We start from the raw sequence: 25,144 nt of genomic DNA, 5'->3' as shown, positions 1-25,144 counted from the left end.
GCTGTACCCACGTGAGTATCGTTCTGTGGGCAGCCATGTTCATCGCTCCTGTCATTAGAAGCGGGTGTGAAGTCACCGGAAGACTCCAATCTCGTTAAGGGGCGGCCATCTTTGTACTCCAGAGACCAAGACAGAGCTGGACGGAGCTGTGGCCTGAGACTGGCAGGTATTAGTCAGTTCAGAGCACGTTGATCCCTTTCATTGTTATGTGACATAGAATAATATATAGTAGGTTCCCTTTCTTTTTAATTTATTTACATGGCTTATTACATGATCATAAATGTGATAAAAGTTGTATTTAAGTAATCATAACTTACAGTAAACATGTTGTGTTATGAGAAGTACAGGGACAGCCATAGTTTACTTCTTTTTTAGAATGCTGGATATTAAACACAAAACGAAAAATGCAATGTATTGCAGCTTACCAATCAATAGATGTGGTGGCTGCATTAGTTTTCTTTATTTAGGCTCCCCCCCCCTCTGTTTTCACTTGATCTGGTCAGTAACACACCTCCTGTATTAAAGGGCCTCCACTCTGGATGAAGGAGCACAGGGGGCACCTTTGGACTGCAGCATTGTCATTCTGGGGGAGAGGGGAGTGTTAGATGTACTAGCAGACTGAAATACGCTAACAAATTGAAGCCAAACTCCAGCTGACACTTTAAAAATAGTTACAAAAGCAGTTTTTTTCCTTTTGGGATAATGGTGTTACATAAATTAAAGCTGATCATTGTAAGGACCCCTGTCAGTGTTTGAATGATTAATCCCATCCCTTTAAACTCCAGTCTTTTTTTACTGGGAACGTGGGGGGGACGGAGGTCCAGCACTGAATGTATGTAATGGCAAGGGGTGGTGCTGAAGTGTGTTGGAGGATCTATTGCTTATGGCTGCTTAGGATCTATTGTCACTGAAGGGGATCTATTTTTGTGTGGAGGTCTGTTGTTGCTGATAGGGTTCTATTGTTGATGGGGGTCAATTGTTGGGAGGGATCTACTGTTTGAGGGAGGAGTCTATTGTCGATTGTTGCTGGCTGCTGGAGAGCCTATTGATGCTGACTGCTGGGATATCTGTTTGTAGCTGCTGATTGTTTATCATTATTGGGGTGGTATATTGTTTTGGGGGTCTATTGTTGCTGCAGGAATCTATTGTTGCGGGGTCTGTTGTTGCTGGCTGCTGGAGAGTCTATTGATGCTGGCTGCTGGGAGATCAGTTGTAGCTGCTGATTGTCTATCATTATTGGTATTTTGTTTTGGGGGTCCATTGTTGCTGTGGGGTCTATTGTTACTGGCTGCGGGGGGATCTATTTTTCTGCTTTTCTTGTTAGCATCAACAAATTCCATACAAATTATTAACACCACAAAATTATATTTGGCTCTGTATTCTCTAAAAGGAACTGCACTGGGAGGAGGGTAGGGGGGTGGAGATAAGAAGTGACTTAGAAAGGGAGAGTTCCTGTACCTATTTATTGAGAAAAAAAGCCCTGTGTAAAGTGATACATCTGGAAGAGAGATTTGTTCTTTTGAAGAACAACAGACTCAGTGGCTGGATCACCAGATGAAAATTAAAGACAGAAAACTTAAAGTAAATTAATGCAGACATCACATCCAAGAATTGATAAGCTGCAGTACAATAGATATTTGCTTTTGGATTCAATACTGTTTGAACAATATGCTGATGTGGAGAGTCAAAGTAAGGGTTAATTCACACCAGCCTTTGTTCATAAATATGTGTGCATTGTGTATTCAGGGTAGGATGCATTATTACAATTCATCACAATGTTCACTTTAAAAAAAAAAAAAAAAAGAATGACACTTCTTTTAACACTATGCAGCACAGTGTTGTTACATAGCAAGGTTGAAAAAAGGCATACAGTGGATATAAAAAGTCTACACACTCCTGTTAAAATGTCAGGTTTCTGTGATATAATAAAATGAGACAAAGATAAATCATTTCAAGACTTTTAGGGGGAGGGGGAAATAAATATAAAAAAACTAAAATAATGTGGTTGCATAAGTGTGCACACCCTCTTATAACTGGGGATGTAGCTGTGTTCAGAATTAAGCAATCACATTCAAAATCATGTTAAATAGGAGTCAGTACACACCTGCCATAATTTAAAGTGCCTCTGATTAACCCCAAATAAAGTTCAGATGTTTTACTGGGGGTCTTTCTTGATGTTTTCCTAATCACATCCTACAGCAAAAGCCATGGTCTGCAGAGAGCTTCCAAAGCATCAAGCTTTAACAAGCATCTCCTTGTTAAAATGTATCAGTCAGGAGAAGGGTACAAAAGAATTTCCAAGGCATTAGAAATACCATGGAACACAGTGAAGACAGTCAAGTGGAGAAAATATGGAGAAACAGTGATATTACCAAGAACTGGATGTCCCTCCAAACTTAATGAAAAGACCAGAAGAAAATTGGTCTGGGATTCTGCCAAGAGGCCTACAGCAACATTAAAGGAGCTGCAGGAATATCTGGCAAGTACTGGCAGTGTGGTACCTGTGACAACAATCTCCCGTATTCTTCATATGTCTGGGCTATGGGTTACAGTGGCAAGACTGAAGCATTTTCTTATGAAGAAAAACATCCAAGCCCAACCTAAATTTTGCACAAACACATCTGAAGTCTCCAAAAAGCATGTGGGAAAATGTGTTCTGGTCTCATGAAACCAAGGTTGAACTTTTTGGCCATAATTCCAAAAGATATGTTTGGCGTAAAAACAACACTGTACATCACCAAAAGAACACCATATCCACAGTGAAGCATGGTGGTGGCCGCATCATGCTTTGGAGCTGTTTGTCTTCAGCTGGAACTGGGGACTTAGTCAAGGTAGAAGGAATTATGAACAGTTCCAAATGCCAGTCAATATTGGCACAAAACCTTCAGGCTACTGCTAGAAAGCTGAACATGAAGAGCAACTTCATCTCTCAGCATGACAACGACCCAAAGCATATATCCAAATCAACAAAGGAATGGCTTCACCAGAAGAAGATTAAAGTTTTGGAATGGCCCAGACCTGAATCCGATCAAAAATCTGTGGGGTAATCTGAAGAGGGCTGTGTACAGGAGATGCCCTTGCAATCTGACAGATTTAAGAAAAATTAATAATAGCGCCTATGGTCAAAATTGTATAACTTACTAATAGTGTACCAGCTGCAAAAAACCACCATATATAAAGTGTACCAATTAATAAATAATTTGCGCTAGTAAATATATATAAATATATGTAAAGAAATCATCAAATCATAAGTCCAGAAAAATATATATATACCAATACCACAGAAAAATATATAAAAAACTTTTTAGGTGCAAAAAAACTTTTGTGCAAAAGGAGTGTGTCAATATAAAAAAAGTGTCTCAATATAAAAAAATTTCACCAAAAAACCTTGATAATATAATGGCAGATCATCCATAAAAATATCTTCAGAAACGGAAGCTCTCCAACACACCGATCCTCATCGATCGAAATAACAGGACGAAAAACTTTGTAGTTAATCGAAAATCCACTTCTCCAGTAGAAAAAGGACCACCTTCAAACGTATCCATGGGGGGAAATGCCAAGCACTCGAGAGAAACAGAAAGACTTCATGGTGCAATATTATAAAAACCAATTCCTTTATTAGATACTCATTGCACTTACTCAAGAGGTGTCCCGGCCGACACCAGCATCAACAGCAATCACATAAATCACATTATGTGATTGCTGTTGATGCTGTTGATGCTGGTGTCGGCCGGGACACCTCTTGAGTAAGTGCAATGAGTATCTAATAAAGGAATTGGTTTTTATAATATTGCACCATGAAGTCTTTCTGTTTCTCTCGAGTGCTTGGCATTTCCCCCCATGGATACGTTTGAAGGTGGTCCTTTTTCTACTGGAGAAGTGGATTTTCGATTAACTACAAAGTTTTTCGTCCTGTTATTTCGATCGATGAGGATCGGTGTGTTGGAGAGCTTCCGTTTCTGAAGATATTTTTATGGATGATCTGCCATTATATTATCAAGGTTTTTTGGTGAAATTTTTTTATATTGAGACACTTTTTTTATATTGAGACACTCCTTTTGCACAAAAGTTTTTTTGCACCTAAAAAGTTTTTTATATATTTTTCTGTGGTATTGGTATATATATATTTTTCTGGACTTATGATTTGATGATTTCTTTACATATATTTATATATATTTACTAGCGCAAATTATTTATTAATCTGACAGATTTGAAGTGTTTTTGCAAAGAAGAGTGAGCAAATATTGCCAAGTCAAGATGTGTCATGCTGATACTCATACCCAAAAAGACTGAATGCTGTAATAAAATCAAATGGTGCTTCAACAAAGTATTAGTTTAAGGATGTGCGCACTTATGCAACCATATTATTTTAGTTTTTTATTTTTACTTCCCTCCATCTTCACACACGAGGCCGGTTTAGAAGTGTCTTGAGACAGTGGTACCATTTGAGGGGTCCTTAAAGGCACAAGCGCAGGAACCTGACCATACCTGGAAGTGATTGCCCTGGCTGACCCGATGAGACGATTATGATCTCAAATGCATTTTGATAGCGCACTTCTGGTGAGTGTGCGCAAATCATATATTTCTCGTCTTTTCATCACAGCATTGATTATAAGGAACTGAACTCCTAGAATTCAGATCTGATATGACCTACAAGTCTACAATTTGGATTCATTCTTACTGATTGACCATTTATTGGTGGTAGAATACCACCGTTTGCACCTGGATAATATTGTACTTATATTGTAGTATTGCTTGACTCACAATGCTTTACAGATTCATAGAACAGCGCTGCACTATTTCTTGTATATTATCAGCAAAGGCAACTGTTTGTCTCCTTAGTTTTCAGATGGAGCACGCTTGTCTTGTATGATTGGGTTCTGTGCCATGACCTGCACTGCACTGTTTATTCACAATATTGGCCAGTAAAATATATTGAGTAGATGAGATCCCTGTGTGTATGCTGACACTATAAATAATACGTGCCCTCTTTTCTTAGGTTTAACCCACTGAAGCTTTGAAGACTGTGTGATTTTTTTCATGTCAGCAAAAGCTCTGTGTTTTACATGTCAGTCTGCTACTTCCAATTCTAAAATATGTCGAAAGCAACTAAACGAAAACATGTAGTAAAAGAGGTTCTACTGGAATATGTCCAGCCTACAGAGAATCAGCGCATAGTAAAGGTAAGTATAATTTGCATATTTTGTAACTTGTCTCAGCAGGTTCTGCCAATACTTTCCAACAAAAATCCCATAAAATGTATGTGTTTTATAAAATCGGAACTTCACTCTCTCAAACAATATTGACTGTTTTTAATCCTTATGCTGCTAAAAGTATATCATATTTACTTTTTTGTACATTTCTTTAGTTACTTCCTGGTTTCCAGGCCTAGGCTAATGATGGTACACATCACAGGAGTCTAAGGCAGGGGTGAAGTGGTTTTCTTAGCTAAGCACACCCTCCTGCTTGCATGCCTGAGCTAAGGGCAGATGGATAGCAGGAAGTAAATGCTACACGAATCATCTTCCCTTACTCAAGATTGCCACTTAAATGTTATTTTTTTAAATGTATTTTTAATAACAATCTTGTTATACTTACTTGCTCTGTTCAATAGTTTTGCACAGAGCAGCCCTGATCCACCTTTTCTCGGGTACCCTGCCAGCACTCCTGGCACCTCCCCCTGCCGCATGGCCACCATATCAGGCTGCTTGCTTGGCCTCATTAATTTATACAGAGGTTAGAAAATTAAAATTATATTTATAAAATTATACTGCTTTATTATAACATTACCCAAAATTAAAACCTACAGAAGCATCCTTGAATACTAAGGTAACAAACAGGGGCGGACTGACAACTCATGGGGCCCCCGGGCAATAAGGGATCATGGGGCCCCTGTGTCCTTGCCCAAACTCAAGCCTATGAAAAAGGTACCAGGGGCATCTCATAGGGGCCCTCTACTGACCCCGGGCCCTCGGGCAGTGCCCGAGTTTCCAAATGGTCAGTCCACTCCTGGTAACAAATAAATCTGCAGTACTGTATATCTTGTATCTTTTAGTACCTCTACACTGTGTGAAACTGATTTAGTTACCATTGTCATCTATATATTGCATCCTAGCATCATATTGTATTTATTAGTATGTATGCTGACACAAGATTACAGGCTTGACTAGCAATGCTCTCTATACATTTTAGGACATCTCTCTCTACTTCACAATATTGTCCTCTTACTTTCCCCAGCTTTCCATTCTGCTGCAAAGTTTATTCTTGCTACTACAAACTTTTATCTTTTCTCATCTTCAGTTTGCCCTGCTTCATACCTCTGCTTGATCAGTGTTCTCCTCTACCATTAAAGTGATTTGTAAAGGCTTACATTTTTTTAAATAGCAAACAAATATTGCACAGAGTGGCCCCGAACTTTTTATTCTGGGGTCCCCTTTTGGTGCTGTAGGCTCCTCCAATTCTCCAAGAGCCCCCATAGCAAGCCGCTTCCTATGTAGGCACTTGTGCAAGCTCGATCCCAAGCCAAGCTGTGTGTGTGTCCCGCCCCCTGCTCTCTACTCACAGGATTTGATTGACAGCTGCGGGAGACAGTGGTCCTGCTGCATCAGTACATCCTGTGAAAACGGGGAGAGAATAAAGCTGCAACAGAAGGGTACGGGGTTGGATCAAGTGAGAACTTGGGTAAGTATAAGGGCGAGGGTTGATACTGCTATTGGGACATTTTTTACCTTAATGCAGGGAATGCATTAACCACATGCCGCCCAGCCACTGTAGAAATACGTTCACAGGGCGCCACGGCTGGGCAAACCCACGGTTTAAAACCTGTGTTTTCAAAACAGGCAGGGGACGTGCGAGGCGCGCCACCACCCTACCTGTCCCGCCGATCACGACCGCAGATGTCAGTCGCCGGGTCACAGCCGGTCGTTACCGGCTGTGTCCCGCCAATTAGTGGCAATCACTGACAGAGAGCAGGGCTGCAGTAGCTCTGCTCTTTGTCAGTTCCCTGACAGCTCCTGACAGGCTGATAGGGAGAGAAGAGTTTATCTCTCCTGATCAGCATTTCCCTGTGCAGTACACACCCCCGCCCCCTAATAAAACACTCCCCTCACACAGTTAACCCTTTCACTGAATAATAAAGTTAACCCCTTCCTACCCAGTGCCATTAGTACAGTGTCAGTGTTTTTTTTTTTGCACTGATCACTGTCTTGGTGTCACTGGGGATGTCAGTGACCCCAAGTCAGTTCCCCCCCCAGTGTCAGAATGTCCGCCACAGTCCTGCCATAAGTCGCTGATCACTGCCATAAGTCGCTGATTGCTGCCATTATTAGTATAAAAAAGAATAAAAAATTCCAGTATCTTTCCCGCCATTTGTAAACGCTATAACTTTCACGTAAACCAATTAATTTACACGTATTGGGTTTTTTTTTTAGCAGAGACATGTCGCAGAATGCATTTTGGCAGAAATTTATGACTAAATTTGATTTTTAAATTTTTTTTTTTACTGGACGTGTTTTAGAGCAAAAAGTCCAAAATATTGTTTTTTTTCCTCAAAATTGTCAGCCTTTTTTTTTTTTTTTTTTATAGTGTAAAAAATAAAAAACGCACAGGCGATCAAATACCACCGAAAGAAAGCTCAATTTGTGGGAAAAAAAGGATGTAAATTTCATTTATCTACCGTATTGCATGACTGCGTTAAACTACCGCAGCGCTGTATAGCAAAAGCATAAATTGCAGTATCTATACCAGGGGTGGGCAAACTTTTTTTGACTTGAGGGCCGCAATGGGTTCATATATTAGACCCGGGGGCTGGACCAAGAGTAGATGAATGATGTGTATGTGTCATCCATAGTAAGTATAGTAATATTCCCCCATAGTAAGCATAGTAATTCATCCCCCATATAGTAATTCATCCCCCATATAGTGATTCATCCCCCCTATAGTAATTCATCCCCCCTATAGTAATTCATCCCCCATATAGTAATTCATTCCCCATTTTAATTCATCCCCCATATTAAGTCCCCAAGTCCCCCCTGTGTCAATTCACTTACCTTTGCTCCGCGCGTTCCTCTCGCCGTGTTCCTGCGCCGTTCCGGTGTAGCATGAAAATCTGTCTCCTGTGAGGATCTGTCCCCCTCGACGTATCTGCGCATGTGCCAGTTTCAGGCATTCGCAGCCGATCGGCGATCTCCGGCACATGCGCAGATACGTCGAGGGGGACAGATCATCATAGGAGACAGATTTTCATGCTACACCGGTCTTCAGGGCGGACTGTGAGAGGAGCCTAGCGGGAGCCTAGCTTCGCGGGCCGGATTAAAAGGTCCACCGGGCCGTAGTTTGCCCATTGCTGATCTATACCATAGTTTGTAGACACTATAACTTTCACACAACGCAATCGATATACACTTATTGGGATTTTTTTACCAAAAACATGTAGCAGAATACATTTTGGCCTAAATTTATAACTAAGTTTGAGTTTACTATATATATTTTTTATAGCTGAAAGTAAAAAATATTGTTTTTCTTCAAAATTTTTGGTATTTTTTTGTTTATAGCGTGAAAAATAAAAAGCACACAGGTGATCAAATACCACCGAAAGAAATCTCTATTTGTGTGAAAAAAAGGATGTAAATTTTCGTTTGGGTGCAGCATTGCATGACCGCGCAATTATCAGTTGAATTAGTGCAGCGCCGAGTAGCAAAAAGAGGCCTGGTCATTAAGGGGGGTAAATCCTCAGGAGGGCAAGTGGTTAATGTAAAAATGTCTTGGCTTTAAAACCACTTTAACCTTGTTTCCTACCTCTCTTGTTTATTTCCCTTCCTATTTGCCTTCTACCTCCCTCTCTAATGCTTCATGGATAAAGCTTCATTTTTCTGGTAAATGCACCTGGCACTTACCTTTCCCTCTGTGCATTCATATTGTTACCCTATTTTTATTTTTAATTTTTTTACCCTGTGGCCAGGCCTAGTTTGTTCCTGTACCTTTCATGTACACCATTGGGATGTTTTTCATGGAACTGGAAATCCTAGCTCTGAGAAAAAGATGTACTCTGAAGCCCCTTTTACATGGGTGACATCCGTTCAGTCACATTTTTTTCAAAGAAAAAACTAATTTTTACACCAGTGTTTGTTTCAGTTTACATCAGTTTTCATTGCAGTTCAGTTTGCATCAGTCTACATCCGTTTTTTGTATCTGTTTTTTTTAAGTTGTTGCAGAAACCAAACAGAGGTAACAGTTGTATAAACAAACGTTTCTTGCCTTGACCCAAACAGACGGCATCCATTTACTTCCCTTCTGTTTCAATGGATCTGGACGTTGGCTGTTCTGTTTAAAAAAAAAAAACAGAACTGAATGGACACGGTTATAAATGGATGATCATCATTTACGTTCCCTCTCAGCTTTTTTTCTCTGATATCTAACTCCTATTTCCCAAGTTGTCATCCAGGATGGCCCACTAGATGTAGAGCTCCTCTCACGGGACAGGAAACACGTTACCCCCCCCACAGATTAACGACTTCCAGACACTTTTACCCCCTTCCTGTCCAGGCCAATTTTCAGCTGTTAGCGCCATCACACTTTGAATGACAACTGCGCGGGCATGCAACACTGTACCCATATGAATATTTTTGCATTTTTTTGAGACAAATAAAGCTTTATTTTGGTGGTATTTATTCACCACTGGGATTTTTTTTTTTTTTTTGCTATATAAATTAAAAAGTCCAAAAATTTAGAAAAATAAAATTTTGCAAATAAATATTTCATCATAAATCTTGGCCAAAATGTATTCAATTATTATTTTAGTAAAAATAAAATAACCCAAATTAGTTTATAGCCAAAAATTATAATTTTTAAAATTTTTTACATTTTTATTTTATTTTTTTTATATTTGTTTTTTTACATACTGTCACTGTACTGCTTGTGGGGGTGATGAAGATTTTTATTTTTTTTTTAACACATTGCTTTTGCACCCATAAAGGCTGTAAAAGCACTAATTTCTCCTTCTCTCTGGCTGCATTCTTGCAGCCATTGAGAAATACTGTGTGAGCTGTGATTGGTCACAGCTTGTTACATGGTACAAGGCAGTTGTGAATAGCCTTGTACCATGTGACCTCTGTGATCATTCACAGATTTCACACATAAGCAATGATGTCAGAAGTGACATCTTGCTTACTACTCTGTATGTGATCACTGATTGGCCAATCAGTGATCACATGATCGGGACCTCGCACAGAGGTCCCGTATGATGGTTGGTGTTCCACTGTGTCCGGAGGACACAGCAGGCACCAGATCGTGGTGCTGCGTGCTCCCAGGGAGCGGGGAGGCCGTTTATAAACGGCCACCTGCCCCTGCACTGCCACTGTCCGGCCGTTTATATACAACGGCCGAATGGGAAGTGGTTAAAAGGCGGTCCTCGAGGCCCTAGCTTCAGTTCTTAGTGTTTCCTCTGGACGGGGGGTAACATGTTTCCTGGAACCCCTGGAAAAGTTCTCCCTGGGGCTGACTGGAAGCTCTGTCGGGAGGTGATTTACCCTGGAATCCTTGTCTTCTGGCCTGGCAGCATTCCCCTTCATGTGATGGTAATGGGGGAAGAAAGCTGTTGCATTGGGCATACCTTTGCCATGTTTCCCCAGGCTGGAGGTGGAATGGGGCCGCAATCGCTAGTACCGTAAGGCTCTGTGGATTTGGCCTCGTCTTCCTCCATGTGGCGGGGGGGGGCCTTCTGCGCTTCACACTGGCCCCGGATGTGAGGTGACATCACTTCCAGGAGGCAAGTGACATCATCGCCTGCCGCCGGGGAATGCCGGTTCCGTTCCCCATTTACAGGCGCAAGGGGGACTGTGAAGGACGGCTGGTTCCATGGATCCTCCTGCGGCTCCTGCTCTGGCGGTCGACTCCAGGAATACATGCACCAGCTCCTCACAGGTATTTATGGTGGGAAGGGCTCCCAGTTGTATACCTGTGTGGTTTTTCTTTATCTATTAGGTTCAGCTCCTGGGGTGTGGGCTGTGTGCTGGCAGTGCACTGTTACTTCTAGAAGAGGGCTAGAGCATGAGGGTCTCTTGTTTTCTGTCATTATTTACAGACTAAAACTCAGGACAAAGGTCCAGACCCTGGCTCCAAGAAGAATATATGTGCTGTTTGTGCGGCCAAACTGGGATCTGCTTGGAGCAAGCTCTTATGCCGCCCTTGCATTAATAGTCTGGTTAAAGAAGACTACTTCAGCTTGTGTAAAATTGCTGTCTCTGCCAAAAAAACTTGTAACTACGTTCAACTCCTTTAAAACCTTTTTGGAGGACTTTAAAAGTCCCGCCCCACCTCCGCAACCCCTGGGTGAGCCAGGCCTTTCCATAGCCAAGACCCCCTCACCCATAGACGTCAGAATGAAAGTACCAGAAAGGGTTACTGGGATACTTTCTTCAGCCTCATCGGGGAACGATGTGAAGGGGAGGAAGGAGAGGGTCTTCTAGGTACAAACTCTCCTTAGAAGAAGTGGATGAGTTGTTGAAGGCCATTTACGAGACTCTGGAAATAGAAGAAAAGGTCTAGCTCTCTAGACACGACTTAATGTATGAGGGTCTACAGAGCAAGAAGTGCAGGGTTTTTCCTGGTCATAAATCTCTAACTGAGGCTATTGAGTTGGATTGGAAGGAGCCAGTGAGCAAGCCTTTCTTTTCCAATAGTCTTCAAAGGAGGTTTCCCTTTGAGAAGGGTGTTGAGCACCCTAGGAATAAAAATCCTAGATTGAATGCAGCTTTGCCAAAGGCTTCAAAGAAATCCTCCCTGGCGTTCAAGGACATGGGAGTCCTTAGGGACCCTATGGATAAAAAGGGGGATGTCTTTCTTAAAAGGGCCTGGGAGTCTACAGTGAATAGTTTCATGCCAGCCCTTGCCTCTACCTGTGTAGCCAGTTATTTGGATTTTTGGCTATCCCAACTTAAAACCTGCTAAGTTGGAGGTACGTCTAGGGAGGAGATTTTAAGTTATTTCTCTATGCTTTTCCAGGAGTTGAGCTTTTTGGCCGATTCTTCTGCAGAGGCAGTAAAAATGGCCGCTAAATCTTCGGCTCTGGTGAATTTGTCTAGGACAAGGGTAGGCAACCTGCGGCTCTCCAGCTGTTGCAGGACTACAAGTTCCATCATGCCTCTGCAAGTTATAGCTGTAACTGTCAGTTTTGTAATGTTGCAATGCCTCATGGGAAATGTAGTTCCACAACAGCTAGAGAGCTGCAGGTTGCCTACCCCTGGTCTAGGAGGTCTCTTTGGCTGAAGACCTGATCTAGGGATTTGAACTCTAAGGCTCGTTTATGCACATTGCCTTTTTCAGGGGACAGTCTCTTTGGCCCTGGATTGCTAGAAGCTTTAGAGCGCACGGCGGATAAGAAAAAGGCTTTCCCAGAAAAGACACCAGGTTTCAGAATGTTTGTTTTTTCGTGGTCTGCAAGGCAGACCGCAGGTGGAACAATGTAAAGAGGCTAGACTGAATCAACATAGGTCTGGTCACAAGAATAGGGGCAGGGGAGGAATCCTGTTTAATCCTTCCCAACCCTCCCCCAAAACCCAGCGACTCCTTCCAGTGCGGGGAAGATTGGGGGCCTTCCTCCCAACCTGGGAATCCGTCTCCTCCAATCCTTTCATCCTTCACCTGATAGCTCAGGGTTAGAGGTTGGAGTTCGACTCATTGCCCCCTCAAAGATTTTTGGTGACAAATCTTCCCCTGGATCGAGAAAAGGCAAGGGCACTATGCCTGCAAATAGGAGAGATGGTGGATCAGAGAATCTTGGTTTCTGTCCCAGAAGGAGAAAGGGGTAGGGGTTTTTATTCTCACGTTTTTGTGGTGAATAACCCCCAAGGCAATTTCCGTCTTACTGAATTTACAACCTCAACAACAGATCGATAAAATTCGAGCACTTTCGTATGGATTCGATATTCTCGCTCAGGTTTATCCTACATCAGGGGTATTTTATGGTGTCCCTGGATCTGAAGGATGCTTATCTTCACATACCCATCCATGCCTCCTTTCAGAAGTACTTGAGAATGGCTGTCAATTTTGGGGACAAGGTTTAGCATCTTCAGTGCAGGGCACTCCCTTTCGATCTATCCTCTGCTCCGAAGTTTTTCTCCAAAGTCCAGGGAGGAGCTTTGGCTCCTCTGATGCTGAAAGGCGTACTGGTAGTGCTTTATTTAGATGACCTCCTGTTAGCTTCCCCTTCTGAGCAACAGTTGCGGAGGTATCTCAAGGTTATACAAACCACCTACAGTCGCTGGGCTGGATGATCAACTGGGAAAAATTGAATCTGATTCCATCTCTGTAACTAAAGTTCCTGGGGTACATAATAGATTTAAGGGTGCAAAAGATGTTTCTCTCCGCAGACAAGTAATACAAGGTCTTCTACCAAGTAGCCCATCTGCAATCGAATCTCCCTATCTCCCTGAAGAAGATCTTGACGGTTGTGGGTCTCATGACCGCATATTTTCCGGCAGTGGCTTGGACCCGATTTCACCAGAGATCTCTGCAGCACTTTCTGCTACAGACCTGGGATGGGACGAGGGGCACCCTTGTGAACAAGGTTCTCTGTCCTCAGAGGGTCAAGTAGTCCCTATGGTGGTGGAGAACAGAGATTTATTTTGCCAGAGGTCTAGATTGGATCTGGCCGAACTCCCTGAGGATGACGACAGATGCCAGCTTCTGGGGTTGGGGGGCGCACATACAGGACCGCCTGGCTCAGGGCCAGTGGTCAAAGACTAAGGCCAGTTTTTCCTCAAACCAAAGGGAGCTCTTGGCTGTGGAAAGGACTAGAATTTCAGGGTCAATTGAAAGGTCATTATCTGCAAATCATCTCGGACAACAGCACACAGTGGCTTATATCATTAAACAGGGAGGCACCAGAAGTCCATGATTACAGGCAATTGCGGAGAAGATATTGATTTGGGAAGAAGCCAACCTAGCCTCAATCTCAACATTACACTTAAAGGGCTCCCAGAATGTGTTAGCAGATTTCCTCAGCCATCAGGCAGTATGGCAGGAGGAATGGGCTCTCGCCAAGGAGGTTTTCTGTTGGCTCACAAGTATTTGGGGCCAATTGCAGATAGACCTTTTTGCCTCTCAAGCAAATGCAAAAGTTCCGAAATTTTTTTTTTTTTCCATTAATCCAGGGGACATGGTTGTAGCCATAGATGCTCTGGCAAATCCATGGCATTACAGTCTAGCTTATGCCTTCCCACCCATTAGGATGATTCTGGCAGTGTTGCAGAAATTTCAAATGGAGAAATTGGATCTCATTCTGATAGCTCTATATTAGCCGAAACGTTCTTGGTTTGCCCTCCTGAAATCTTTGGCAGTGAGTCTTCCAGTATTCCTTCCAAAGAGAAAAGACCTCTTATCCCAGGGTCCTGTGAATTGTCCAGGCTTGGACACATTAAACCTTTCAGCATGGTATCTAAGGATAATTTGTTAAAGCAAGAGGGTTTTTCAGATAAAGTGGTACAAACATTAGTTAACTGCCGAAAGCCGGATACAAGAGCTTTCTTTTCCAAGGTCTGGGAGAAATGTAATTCTTGGATAGTGGAACAAAAGAATTCTGAACCCTCCATTCAAACAATCCTGGATTTTTTCCAAGAGGGTGTAGACAAGGGTTGTTCTCCCTGCATCATTAAGGTGCAAGCAGCAACTTTAGGAGTTTTTCTCAGAGTTTCTCTCCTGGAAGATCCTATAATAGCGCGCTTCTTTAAATCAGTGGCCAGAATGAGACCGGTGCTGTTGTGGTCTTGTCCTTCCTGGGACCTTTTGCTAGTTTTACAAGTATTGACGTTTAGTCCGTTTGAACCTTTGGAGCAGGCATCCGTTAAACTAATTACTTGGAAGATGGTATTTTTGGTGGCCATTACCACGGCACATAGGATTAGTAAACGCCAATCTCTATCGATCAAAGAACCATTCCTTTCAATTTATGATGATAGGATAGTTCTCAGGATGGATCCTGTTTTTTTTACCTAAAGTAGTCACACCTTTTCATAGGTCTCAGGATATTGTTCTACCCTCCTTTTTGTACCTCCCCCTCCAATGAAAAAGAGAAGTTCAGTTTATTTGACGTTAGGAGATGTCTCTTACACTATTTGAGTTTGTCTACGCAATTCAGAAAGTCTGATGCTCTATTTGTCCTTTTTTCCGTCAAACAAAGAGGGTTTCAGGCTTCTAAGTCAACTATTGCCAGATAAATCAAGCAGGTCATTTCACTATCAGGTTAAGGGCCAGTCAGTACCTTTTCATTAATGCACATTCTACTAGGGCCCTGTCTAAGTCTTGGGCAAAGAGAGCTGGTGCCTCCCCGGATCAAATATGTAAGGCCAAAACTTGGTGAAGTTTCTCAACATTTGTCAGGCACTACCGTTTGGATCTCTTGAATAGTGAAGAGCAGGTTTTTTGGTGTAAGGTCTTCCAAGCAGTGGTCCCACCCTAAACTGGTAAGTTCTTGCTTATCTTGTGGGCTGTCCTGGAAGACGACTTGGGAAAACCAGAGTTACACTTACCAGTAACTCTATTTCCGGGAGTATTCCAGGACAGCTGGATTCCCACCCTTTGCATTTATGTTATGCTGTTCTTACAATATATTTTTCAGGTCTGTCCTTCAGTTCTTGTGGTTACTGAGACTAGGGCATGGAGGACCGTCTTTTAATCTGTGGAGGGTAACATGTTTTCTGTTCTGTGGGAGCAGCTCAACCGTCTCCTGGGCTGTCCTGGAAGACTCCCGGAAATAGTTACTGGTAAGTCTAACTCTGGTTTTCAATGTTTGAAATAGAGAATAATGGATGTTCAGATTTTTTTTTAGGGAGCTTATGCTTATAGGGGAAGTAAATTCTTGTCATTCGTATGTACATTTTCCTTACTTCCATTATCCGCCATGTTTGTGACGTGTCAGCTGCTGGTATCCTGTTCCAGCGTATATTTCTGCCCTTTCTGCTGTAGTATGACTGTAATTGTACACATGCGCGATACTTTTTTTTTTTTTTTCTTGCTGACAAGGCTTGATGTTTACACTGACTGTGACGTCATTTGATTTAAATGGATGCCGCAGAGTGCCAATTACATCGGCACAGCACACTGAGCATGCCTGTGAATCAGGGCAGAAAGATGCGTACGCGAATTACATCATACTTCTGACTCTAAATTACCACTGCACTACTTGTATGTGTTGCTGCCAGTTTATTTCAGTAGCAGGGTATAGTACCATGATAGCCATTGCAGAAACAAGAAAATACTGAGAACTGATGGCATTGGGTAATGCGACATTCCTAAATCAAAAGCATTTAAAATGTTTGGTGGGTGTAATATCTTATTAAAAACAAACTTTTTTGAAATCTTTTTTTTTCGCTTCACTTTTTTGTATATTATTTGCCACTGTAACTATTTTTGTGAATTGATGTCTGATCTGTTTCACTTTTTTTTAATGACAGGTTTTAGGCAGTCCTGGAAATAATCTCCATGAAGTAGAGACTGCAGAGGGCGAGAAGTTTTTAGCTAGCATGCCCACAAAATTCAGGAAGAACATTTGGATCAAGAGAGGTAATGAAATGTATAGCACTAGGCTACAAGATATTCGGTCTGTAGGTAACTGCATTGGTGCCCGGTACAGTGTATTATGCAGAACAGATAATAACTAATATACCTTTGCAACGCTCTGTGCTTATTTTGTCCTAAGGGCTGGTGTTCACATATGATTAAATAACCCGTTGGCAATTGTTACATTTGCATGGTTTCATTTCAGCTAAGGGCATAAATGTATACAGCAGCCATACATGGATTGAAATTAATCTGGTTCAATAGGGACCAGTCGAATTGTGATCCATGTGTGGCCCCTCTGGCTGTTGATTTACCGATCGACTTTTGTGTAAACACCCTGTCGGAATTTTCCTATTCGATCAGCACTGCAGTCTGCAACACTGATCAGTGTTTTCTGACAGTGGAGACATCTCCCTGCTGTCAGGATACAATAGCTCAATATCCTATAATATCCTCAGCGAGAGGATTTCCCATCCACCCTGAATGTGTGGATGGGAGAATCAAGTCAGTCCTTCTTCCTCTTCTTCTTTTTTTTTTTTTTTTTTTTTTCTTTTTTTCATTCTATTCACTGGTTGAACAAAAAAAACTGGCTCATCTATGGACTGTTTAAGTGGATGGCATTCTTCCTTACAGTGCTATCCTAGGTTTGATTCCAGCAAAGGACACCATCTGCATGGCATTTGTGCTTCCTATGTGCTTTATTTTTTTCCAACAATCCAAAGACATACTGGGAGTCAATTTCCCTGTTAAAAATGGCTGTCTGGTGTTCATGACTGTGGTAGTTAAATTAGTATGTAAGATATGTTTGTGGAAAGGAGAACATTCTGAATAATTCAATGTTATTTGTAAAGTCCCTTGGAAGCACTGTTGATGCTATGTGAATAAAGTGTTTTTGCTCACAAGTGACTAAAGGGGCAAAATATATTCAGATAGTTGCCAGCTGTGAGTCAAGTTGCAATCTTACATTTTATGAAGAAGTTAATTTATTTGTACTTGGCATACCAGGACATGTAATAAAGAGTCTTCTCTTCTAGGAGATTTTGTTATTGTCGATCCGATTGTTGAAGGAGAAAAGGTAAAAGCTGAGATATCCTTTATCATCTATAAGGATCATCAAAGACTACTAGAAAAAGAAGGCCTCTGGTAACAATGTTTTTTTTTTTTAATCTTTATTTTTGCAAAGGTATTGGGGTGCATTGTTGAAAGTGCTATTATGCTTGATCCACATTTGCAGTATTCTTCCTTGTTTTGGGACCAAATAGATCTCCTCTTTTAAAGGAGATATGTAATTTTCTAAAAGTGAATCTGTACTTGTCCATTGCAGGGCAAAGCACTAGGTTCAGTATTTCCAGCCCTGTGCCATGCTTTATACATAACCCAAACAACTTATTCTTGTAAAAAAAGAAAAAACCTCAGCGTCCAGGATTCTCTTATTCCACACACTATTCTCTGTGAGATGCTGCTGTACACAGGTGCAAAACCAAAAAACTTATATCAACTTATACCAGCGCAAAACCCACAAAACAATAAATTACATCACCCAACCCATAAATAATAATTACTAAATATCACAAACTTAAAATTCACTGTGACACAAAAATATATAAAAAATATTGAAATAATTTAAAAAATATTAAGTCCAGTGACAAAATCCAAAAAAACAGTCCCGTGAAAAAATAAATTATATTTTCATTGGATTCTTCCGTGCCAGTGATACCTCCACCGGTGCAAAAACAAACATCAACCGCACTCACCAGATAATGGTGAGTCAAACTCCTTTCAGGGATATTAAGGGCTCCTGGACCCTCTTTACTTTGTATATGACCTCCAAATCTTGCCTCCTCTAGGATATGGACACCTCCTCTGGTTACTCCTCTCACCGAATCCCCCAGAGAGAATCAGGAAGAAGAATAAAACCATAGTGTAATACCGTAATGATTTCCAATCTTAAAATAATTTTTCCAGACCACTCACATTTTAGCAGATAATAACCCGCATTTATTGAAGTAAAACGATCTTTCTTTCATAAAAACGATCTTTCTTTCGTATAAAGCGATTTCTGTATAGAGACCCCACAGCCAGATATACAGCAGGATAACAGACCTCAGATGCAGACTCATCCACTATGCAAAAGATGGCCCCTTGGAACGCACCGCTCGGCGTGCGTTCCACTCACCGGAAATGACGTCAGACGCCGGGAAAGGCAGCCGGAAATACGTCAACGCGTTTCGCCCCACCCACAGGGCGTTCTCAAGACCTTGAAAACCTTCTCAAGGTCTTGAGAACGCCCTGTGGGTGGGGCCCAACAGTAATATTAGCTTGTTGCTTGGTTTGAACAAAAAAACAGGCTCCCTTTTTAAAGTAAACTTCCAAGATTCAAACTTGACATTTTAAAGAGTACGTTACCTTAGTGAAAATCGCATGACATTGCTATCTCTAGATCCAGAGATATAAACAGTTGACATTTTATCTAAATCTAAACTTTTTGTTTTTTTTATGTTTGTTGCCTCTCACTTCCCTGTAGTATTGTAATATTATGGTTGGCCTCATTCATGAATACTAGGTAGGCCCAAGCACAGTGTTTACATGAAAGCCAATACTAGATATTGGGATTGTATGCAGAGACCATTCTTTTTAACTTCCAAGTGAATTAAGCCTAAATGTTGCTGTCAGTCATTTTTTTTTTTAAACCTCATGGTTACAATTTACTTAATTTTATATATATTATTTTTATTTTTAGGCCAGCTGCATTTAGTAAAGAAATAGAAAATTATGCCACAGACAAACAGAGGTGAGATATGTTGTTTTCATTGTAAAATATATTATTGGGGACATGTATGATGCTGATATATCGATTACTGGCAACCAGATGTCTTAGGAATATGCTGTTGGTGCCTTACATGTGATACTCATTTTTGATGTGGTGTTTTTTTGTTTTTTTTTGTGAAGGACTGTTTTGCTTGTCTTCTTAAAGTGATATTAAATAGAATAGTGTTAACTGCCATAATGCATTCACATAAATCCATATACAGCGGGGAAAATAATTATTTGATCCCCTGCAGATTTTGTAATATTTCCCACTTACAAAGAAATGAGGGGTCTATATCATTTAAAATACACCTATTTTAAAAATTAGAGACAGACTATCAACCAAAAATCCAAAAAAACATATGATACAAATGTTATAAAGTGAGTTGCAGTACAGTGAGTAAAATGTATTTGATCCCCTACCAACCAACAATAATTCTGGCTCCAACAGACTGGCTATGTTCTAATGCGGTACACAGATTAGTCCTGTCAATTTAAGAAGGCGCAAAGGATCAAATAAATTTCTCCACTATATATATCATGCCGCTGTAGTATTAATATTTGTTTTTAAGTCCTCTTATTCCTGCAGTGCTGTTGTGTGGTCAAATGATCTTACCCTGTTATTTGGCATGTGCAAGGGAAAGATCCTTGGAGGGGTTTCTATTATTAATTTATTTATTTCAGGTACTTATATAGTGCCGTCAGTTTACACAGCGCTTTACATATATATTATACGTTAGTCCGTAACCCTCAAGGGGCATACAATCTGTCCCTAACACACATTCATACATATACATACTAGGGCCAATTTTTTGACAGGATTCAATTATACTACAGGCATAGGGAGAACATGCAAACTCCAGGCAGGAGGTGCCATGGTTGGGATTCGAACCAATGACCCTAGTACTGCCAGGCAGAAGTACTAACCATTTAGCACTGTTCTGCCCACAATATTACTACAGTATGAGTCTGTTTGCAAAGTCCTGATTGGTGCTGCGCCAGTCACAGTCTAAAAATTGTTTCACAAGAGCAATTCGAATAAAATTCTAAATATCAAAAATCATCATTGAACATCAATGTGTACTTTTTTGTGCATTAATATAACATTAATAGGTGTAGTCAGAGATGATTGACACTAGCTTTCATTTGTTCAGACATCATCTGCATCCAAGGCTATTTTTTTTTTTTTTAACCACTTGCCTATGGGGCACTTTTACCCTTTTCCTGCCCAGGCCAAACGTCAGATTTCAGTGCTGTCGCACTTTGAATGACAGTTGCACGGTCATGTAACACTGTACCAAAACAAAATTCATTTTCTTCTTCCTTTTTTTTTTTTTTTTTTAGAGCTTTCTTCTTGTGGTATTTAATCACCATAGGGTTTTCTTTTTTTGCTAAACTAAAAAAGACTGAACATTTAGAAAAAAAAACAAAACTTTTTTTCTTAGTTTCTGTTATAAAAATGTGTAAATAAGTAATTTTTCTCCATCAATGATGTGCACTATTGAGGCTGCAGTGATGGGCACTGATAGGCGGCAGTGATGAGCAGTGACAGGCATCACTGGTGGGCATTGACAGGCATCACTGATGGGCACTGAAAGGCAGCACTCATATATGGCACTGATAGGCGGTACTGATGGGCACTCATAGGAGGCACTGATAGGTGGCACGGAAAGGCAGCTCTGATGGGCACTGATATGTGGCATTGATGTGCACTGGTAGGCACTGATATATGGCACTGATGGGCATGGACAGGTGGCATTGATGGGCACTGAGAGATGGCACTGATGGGGCTACACTGATCATCAGGGTACTGATAATCAGTGATAAATTAGAAAAGGGTAGAGGCTCATAAATATACTATATCACCAAACGTATACTTTCTGCCTAGTAACCAAAAAAACATGCATACAAAAAAAGAACCGTGAAAAGAGATTCACAAAAAAGTGGTTACATTATGGACAGAATGCGATACTCAAAGTAGTTCCAAAAAGTATGCTTTATTACACAATATAAATGTGGACAATTAAGGTAAATACCCTGATTCACCATCACCTCAGTATGAGATAATACAAGAACAGACCTAAAATCACATAAAAGCAACATCAAGACCGGTCTTAGTAGTAATGTGCTGCATATATAGTGACAAATACCTGTCTAATACATTTGCAGCACCAACACATTGGTTACACCACCAGGTAGGGGGTGTATAAAAAATTGTACCATATAGGTATAACATACTTGGCAATTATGGCTGATAACAGGCACCAAATGGAAATAACATTATTACCCATAAACCTTGCAGGCAATGTGGGTGGAAAATTGTAAACACATATTGGGATGCAGATGCCTCTATAATAACCAGATAAGGTATTGCAAAGATGATTGTTTAAGACAAGAGTAGGTGGTGAAAATATGTAGAATCACAGTGGACATGACCATATTGTATGGATACAGAGTCAGTGTACCCAGGTGTTTATTCTTTTAATTGAAGCACATGACCAGTTTTTTGCTAAGTAATTAGCTCTTTTTTCCATTGAGTACTATTGCCAATAATTGATTTGCATATTTGGGCGGCAACGAGCCCATTATAAATAGAGCACGAAAGGCAGATGTCTCATTGGTCCTGACGAAGCCGAGTGAGATACGCCCATCGGCGAAACGCGTTGACGTCATACGTCAGACACGTCACTTCCGGTCGCACGCATTGGCACCATACACGCTGGCCACGAGCGGTGCAAGGCTGCACAGGTACCAAGGGGGGAGTGGAGCCCGCCGGATAATAGTCCCGATGGTGGCGGCTGCCTCCAGGACTACGCCTGGTAATCCAGACGAAGGAAACTCTGAAAGAGTATCACTTATGGCTTGGGTGGTGAGTGAACCGTTGCACAGCAAAACGGAATAAGGCGCTTGTCCCCCATTGCATATATTTACCACCAGGAATACATATTGATTGTCCATTTGTCACCTATTTGTTACAGGATGGGGACAGTATGTTTCACTATCTAGGTGCAAGGCACCCTACATATATAACAAGATACGGAGGACCCAGCAGTTTTTATTTCATCAAAATTAAGGTGGTTAATAGCCCGCATGTCACGGTGAAGAAACCCCTTGGAGCAGGGCCCTGCCATCTCAGTTGCATTAAGGAAATCAACGGTGATTCTTCCATTTCTGACTCTGTATCCATACAATATGGACATGTCCACTGTGATTCTACATATTGTCACCACCTACTCTTGTCTTAAACAATCATCTTTGCAATACCTTATCTGGTTATAGAGGCATCCGCATCCCAATATGTCTTTACAATTTTCCACCCACATTGCCTGCAAGGTTTATGGGTAATAATGTTATTGCCATTTGGTGCCTGTTATCAGCCATAATTGCCAAGTATGTTATACCTACCTGGTGGTGTAACCAATGTGTTGGTGCTACAAATGTATTAGACAGGTATTTGTCACTATATATGCAGCACAATACTACTAAGACCGGTCTTGATGTTGCTTTTATGTAATTTTTAGGTCTGTTCTTGTATTATCTCATATTGAGGTGATGGTGAATCAGGGTATTTACCTTAATTGTCCATGTTTATATTGTGTAATAAAGTATACTTTTTGGAACCACTGTGAGTATCACATTCTGTCCATAATGTAACCACTTTTTTGTGAATCTCTTTTCATGGTTCTTTTTTTGTATACTGATAATCAGTGCCCTGATGATCAGTGTAGATATCCCCTCTGAGGAATGCTGCTTACCGGCTCTTCTCTCCTCATGCGCTGTCACCGTGAGGAGAGGACTGCCGATAACTGACATTTTCTTGTTTTCATGCGATCAGCTGTGATTCGGCACAACTGATCACATGACAGAGCCGACGTCATCGGCTCTTTACAGTGATCAGTGATGCTCTGTGTCCTAGGGACAAAACGCACCACCGATTGCTGTGCGCCCCAGGGGGCTCGCATACGCAGTTAGAGTGGGAAGATGTCCTATGACTACCTCCCAGAATGAGAGAACCGTCGCCCGTTCGTCATTTTCATATGGCGGACGGGAGGCGGTTAAAGATATTAGCATTTACATTTGATATATTTAATACAAATTTATATTAAAACTAAACTTTTTTTTTTGTGACATTCTTAGTGAATGTAATCAATCGGCATACTATAGTGCACCCCCATAGTATTTAGCAATAGAAGGACATGGAGAAGCGTGAGGGAGGTAGTGTCATTTACCACTGTGTATACGCCCACATGTGTGATGCTATAGTTATGTGGGCTGCACAGATAAGTAAAAGGAGGAAATGAAAGGCTTAGAAGGGAACCAAAGTACTCTGTGAGCATGCTCGGTAGAGGACACCAGCTGGTTAACACAATCTCAGCCTGCAATGGGGACACAAAGAAGATGGGAGGGACAGCTGAAGGCAGGATCAACCAGGTATATTTCACTCTACATAAAACAAATGCTATAGTGGCTTTATATGTATGAACACTCTATTTCATAGCATGTAATGAGGGTTTTTCATAGTTTGGGTTTAATGACACTTTAAGATGTCACCTTCTCCTGAATACTAAAAACAATTTTAATTCCTGACCTAGCATGTGAGAACATAATGTAACGTGTAGTGTTTTCACATTTCTGCTGTTTTGAATCATTCCACAGAGCAAAGGCAGGGGATAGGAAGAGAGGGGTAAGCAACATCATTGGAAGGGGGGCTTGGTGTTGCTGGAAACAGGCAGCAGCTTCCAAGGCTGATAGCATATGAGGAGAAAAATTGACTGCACTTAACATTTCAGGGATACATGTGAAAGGTAGTAGGATTTTTCTTGTTGTTCTAACTGAATTGGCTTACACAGGGTATCCTACCTCTTTAATGGAAACTCTTTGTGACTGAGCTTTTGCAGACCTAGATAGCAAGTTCTAAGGGTTGGAAAACTGTTGTGGCATATGACTCAGTGAATACACCTTTTTGACAAAGCTTTTGGTTTGAATTATATCACACTACACTAAATTGAGAGGCAATAGAGCATGTGGTCCTTGACTTATTCAGCAAGCCAAATAATGAACTGTCATTAAGGCAATACAAATTCAATTCAATCGAATGTACAAATTTTGTTTTTATTTTATATCAAATATATATATCTATACTGTAGCAACAAAGAAGCAGCTGCAAAATCTGTAGTTGGGGAGAAGTCGGGAGCAGAAGACAGAGATGAAGACTCAGAAGATGACAGTGATCTGTTTGTCAACACCAACCGTGTCCAGTACGAGGACAGTGAAGAGGAATCAGATAGTGAGGAAGAAAGTGAAGATGAGGAAGAAGAGGAAAAATAATGTGTGATATACTTTGTTGCAAGAATGCTGAAATTTTCAGAGATATGAGTTGAACCTGGCTTGGTGCCTAAACAAGGATATGGACTTGAAGGGACGAGTTGTTTTGGAATAATACCAAATGTGGATATTTTTTATGAAAAGACTATTAATGATCATTTAACTTTTTGTTCTCCCCGTTATACATTCCTTAACCACTTCAATACAGTACTGGACACTTTCACCCCTTCCCTCTGTCACACTTTGACAGTTACTCAGTCATGCAGCACTTTACCCCAAATAAAGTTTTTTCTCATTTTTTTTGAGACATATAGAGCTTTCTTTTGGTGGTATTTATTCACCGCTGGGATTTTTTTTTTGTAATATAAACAAAAAATGCTTAATATTTTGAAAAAAAAAAACTTTTACTTTTTTCTGTTATAACATTTTACAAATAAATAATCTTTCTTCATAA

The 25,144-nt window shown here is 40.9% G+C and overlaps 1 protein-coding gene across 2 annotated transcripts; it reads left to right on the top strand.

Moving 5' to 3' along the window:
• Positions 1-6: 6 nt before the first annotated feature.
• Positions 7-25,144, top strand: EIF1AD (eukaryotic translation initiation factor 1A domain containing). Of its 2 annotated transcripts, none has more exons than XM_089658026.1 (6): positions 7-166; positions 5,003-5,186; positions 16,452-16,560; positions 17,592-17,700; positions 19,298-19,348; positions 24,513-25,144. In XM_089658026.1, the coding sequence occupies exons 2-6, from the start codon at positions 5,100-5,102 to the stop codon at positions 24,691-24,693; spliced, it is 537 nt and encodes a 178-aa protein (XP_089514152.1). In that variant the 5' UTR covers positions 7-166; positions 5,003-5,099; the 3' UTR covers positions 24,694-25,144. The 2 variants fall into 2 exon arrangements, with proteins under 2 accessions (XP_089514152.1, XP_089514153.1); XM_089658027.1 differs by having other exon boundaries at positions 7-228.

The sequence above is a fragment of the Staurois parvus genome, unplaced genomic scaffold, assembly GCF_062004578.1.
Source record: "Staurois parvus isolate SC_StPar_1 unplaced genomic scaffold, SC_StPar_1.0 ptg001051l, whole genome shotgun sequence".
NCBI classification, from domain to species: Eukaryota; Metazoa; Chordata; class Amphibia; order Anura; family Ranidae; genus Staurois; species Staurois parvus.
The sequence above is the reverse complement of the archived record's forward strand: the minus strand, read 5'-3'. Positions and strand labels throughout refer to the sequence as shown.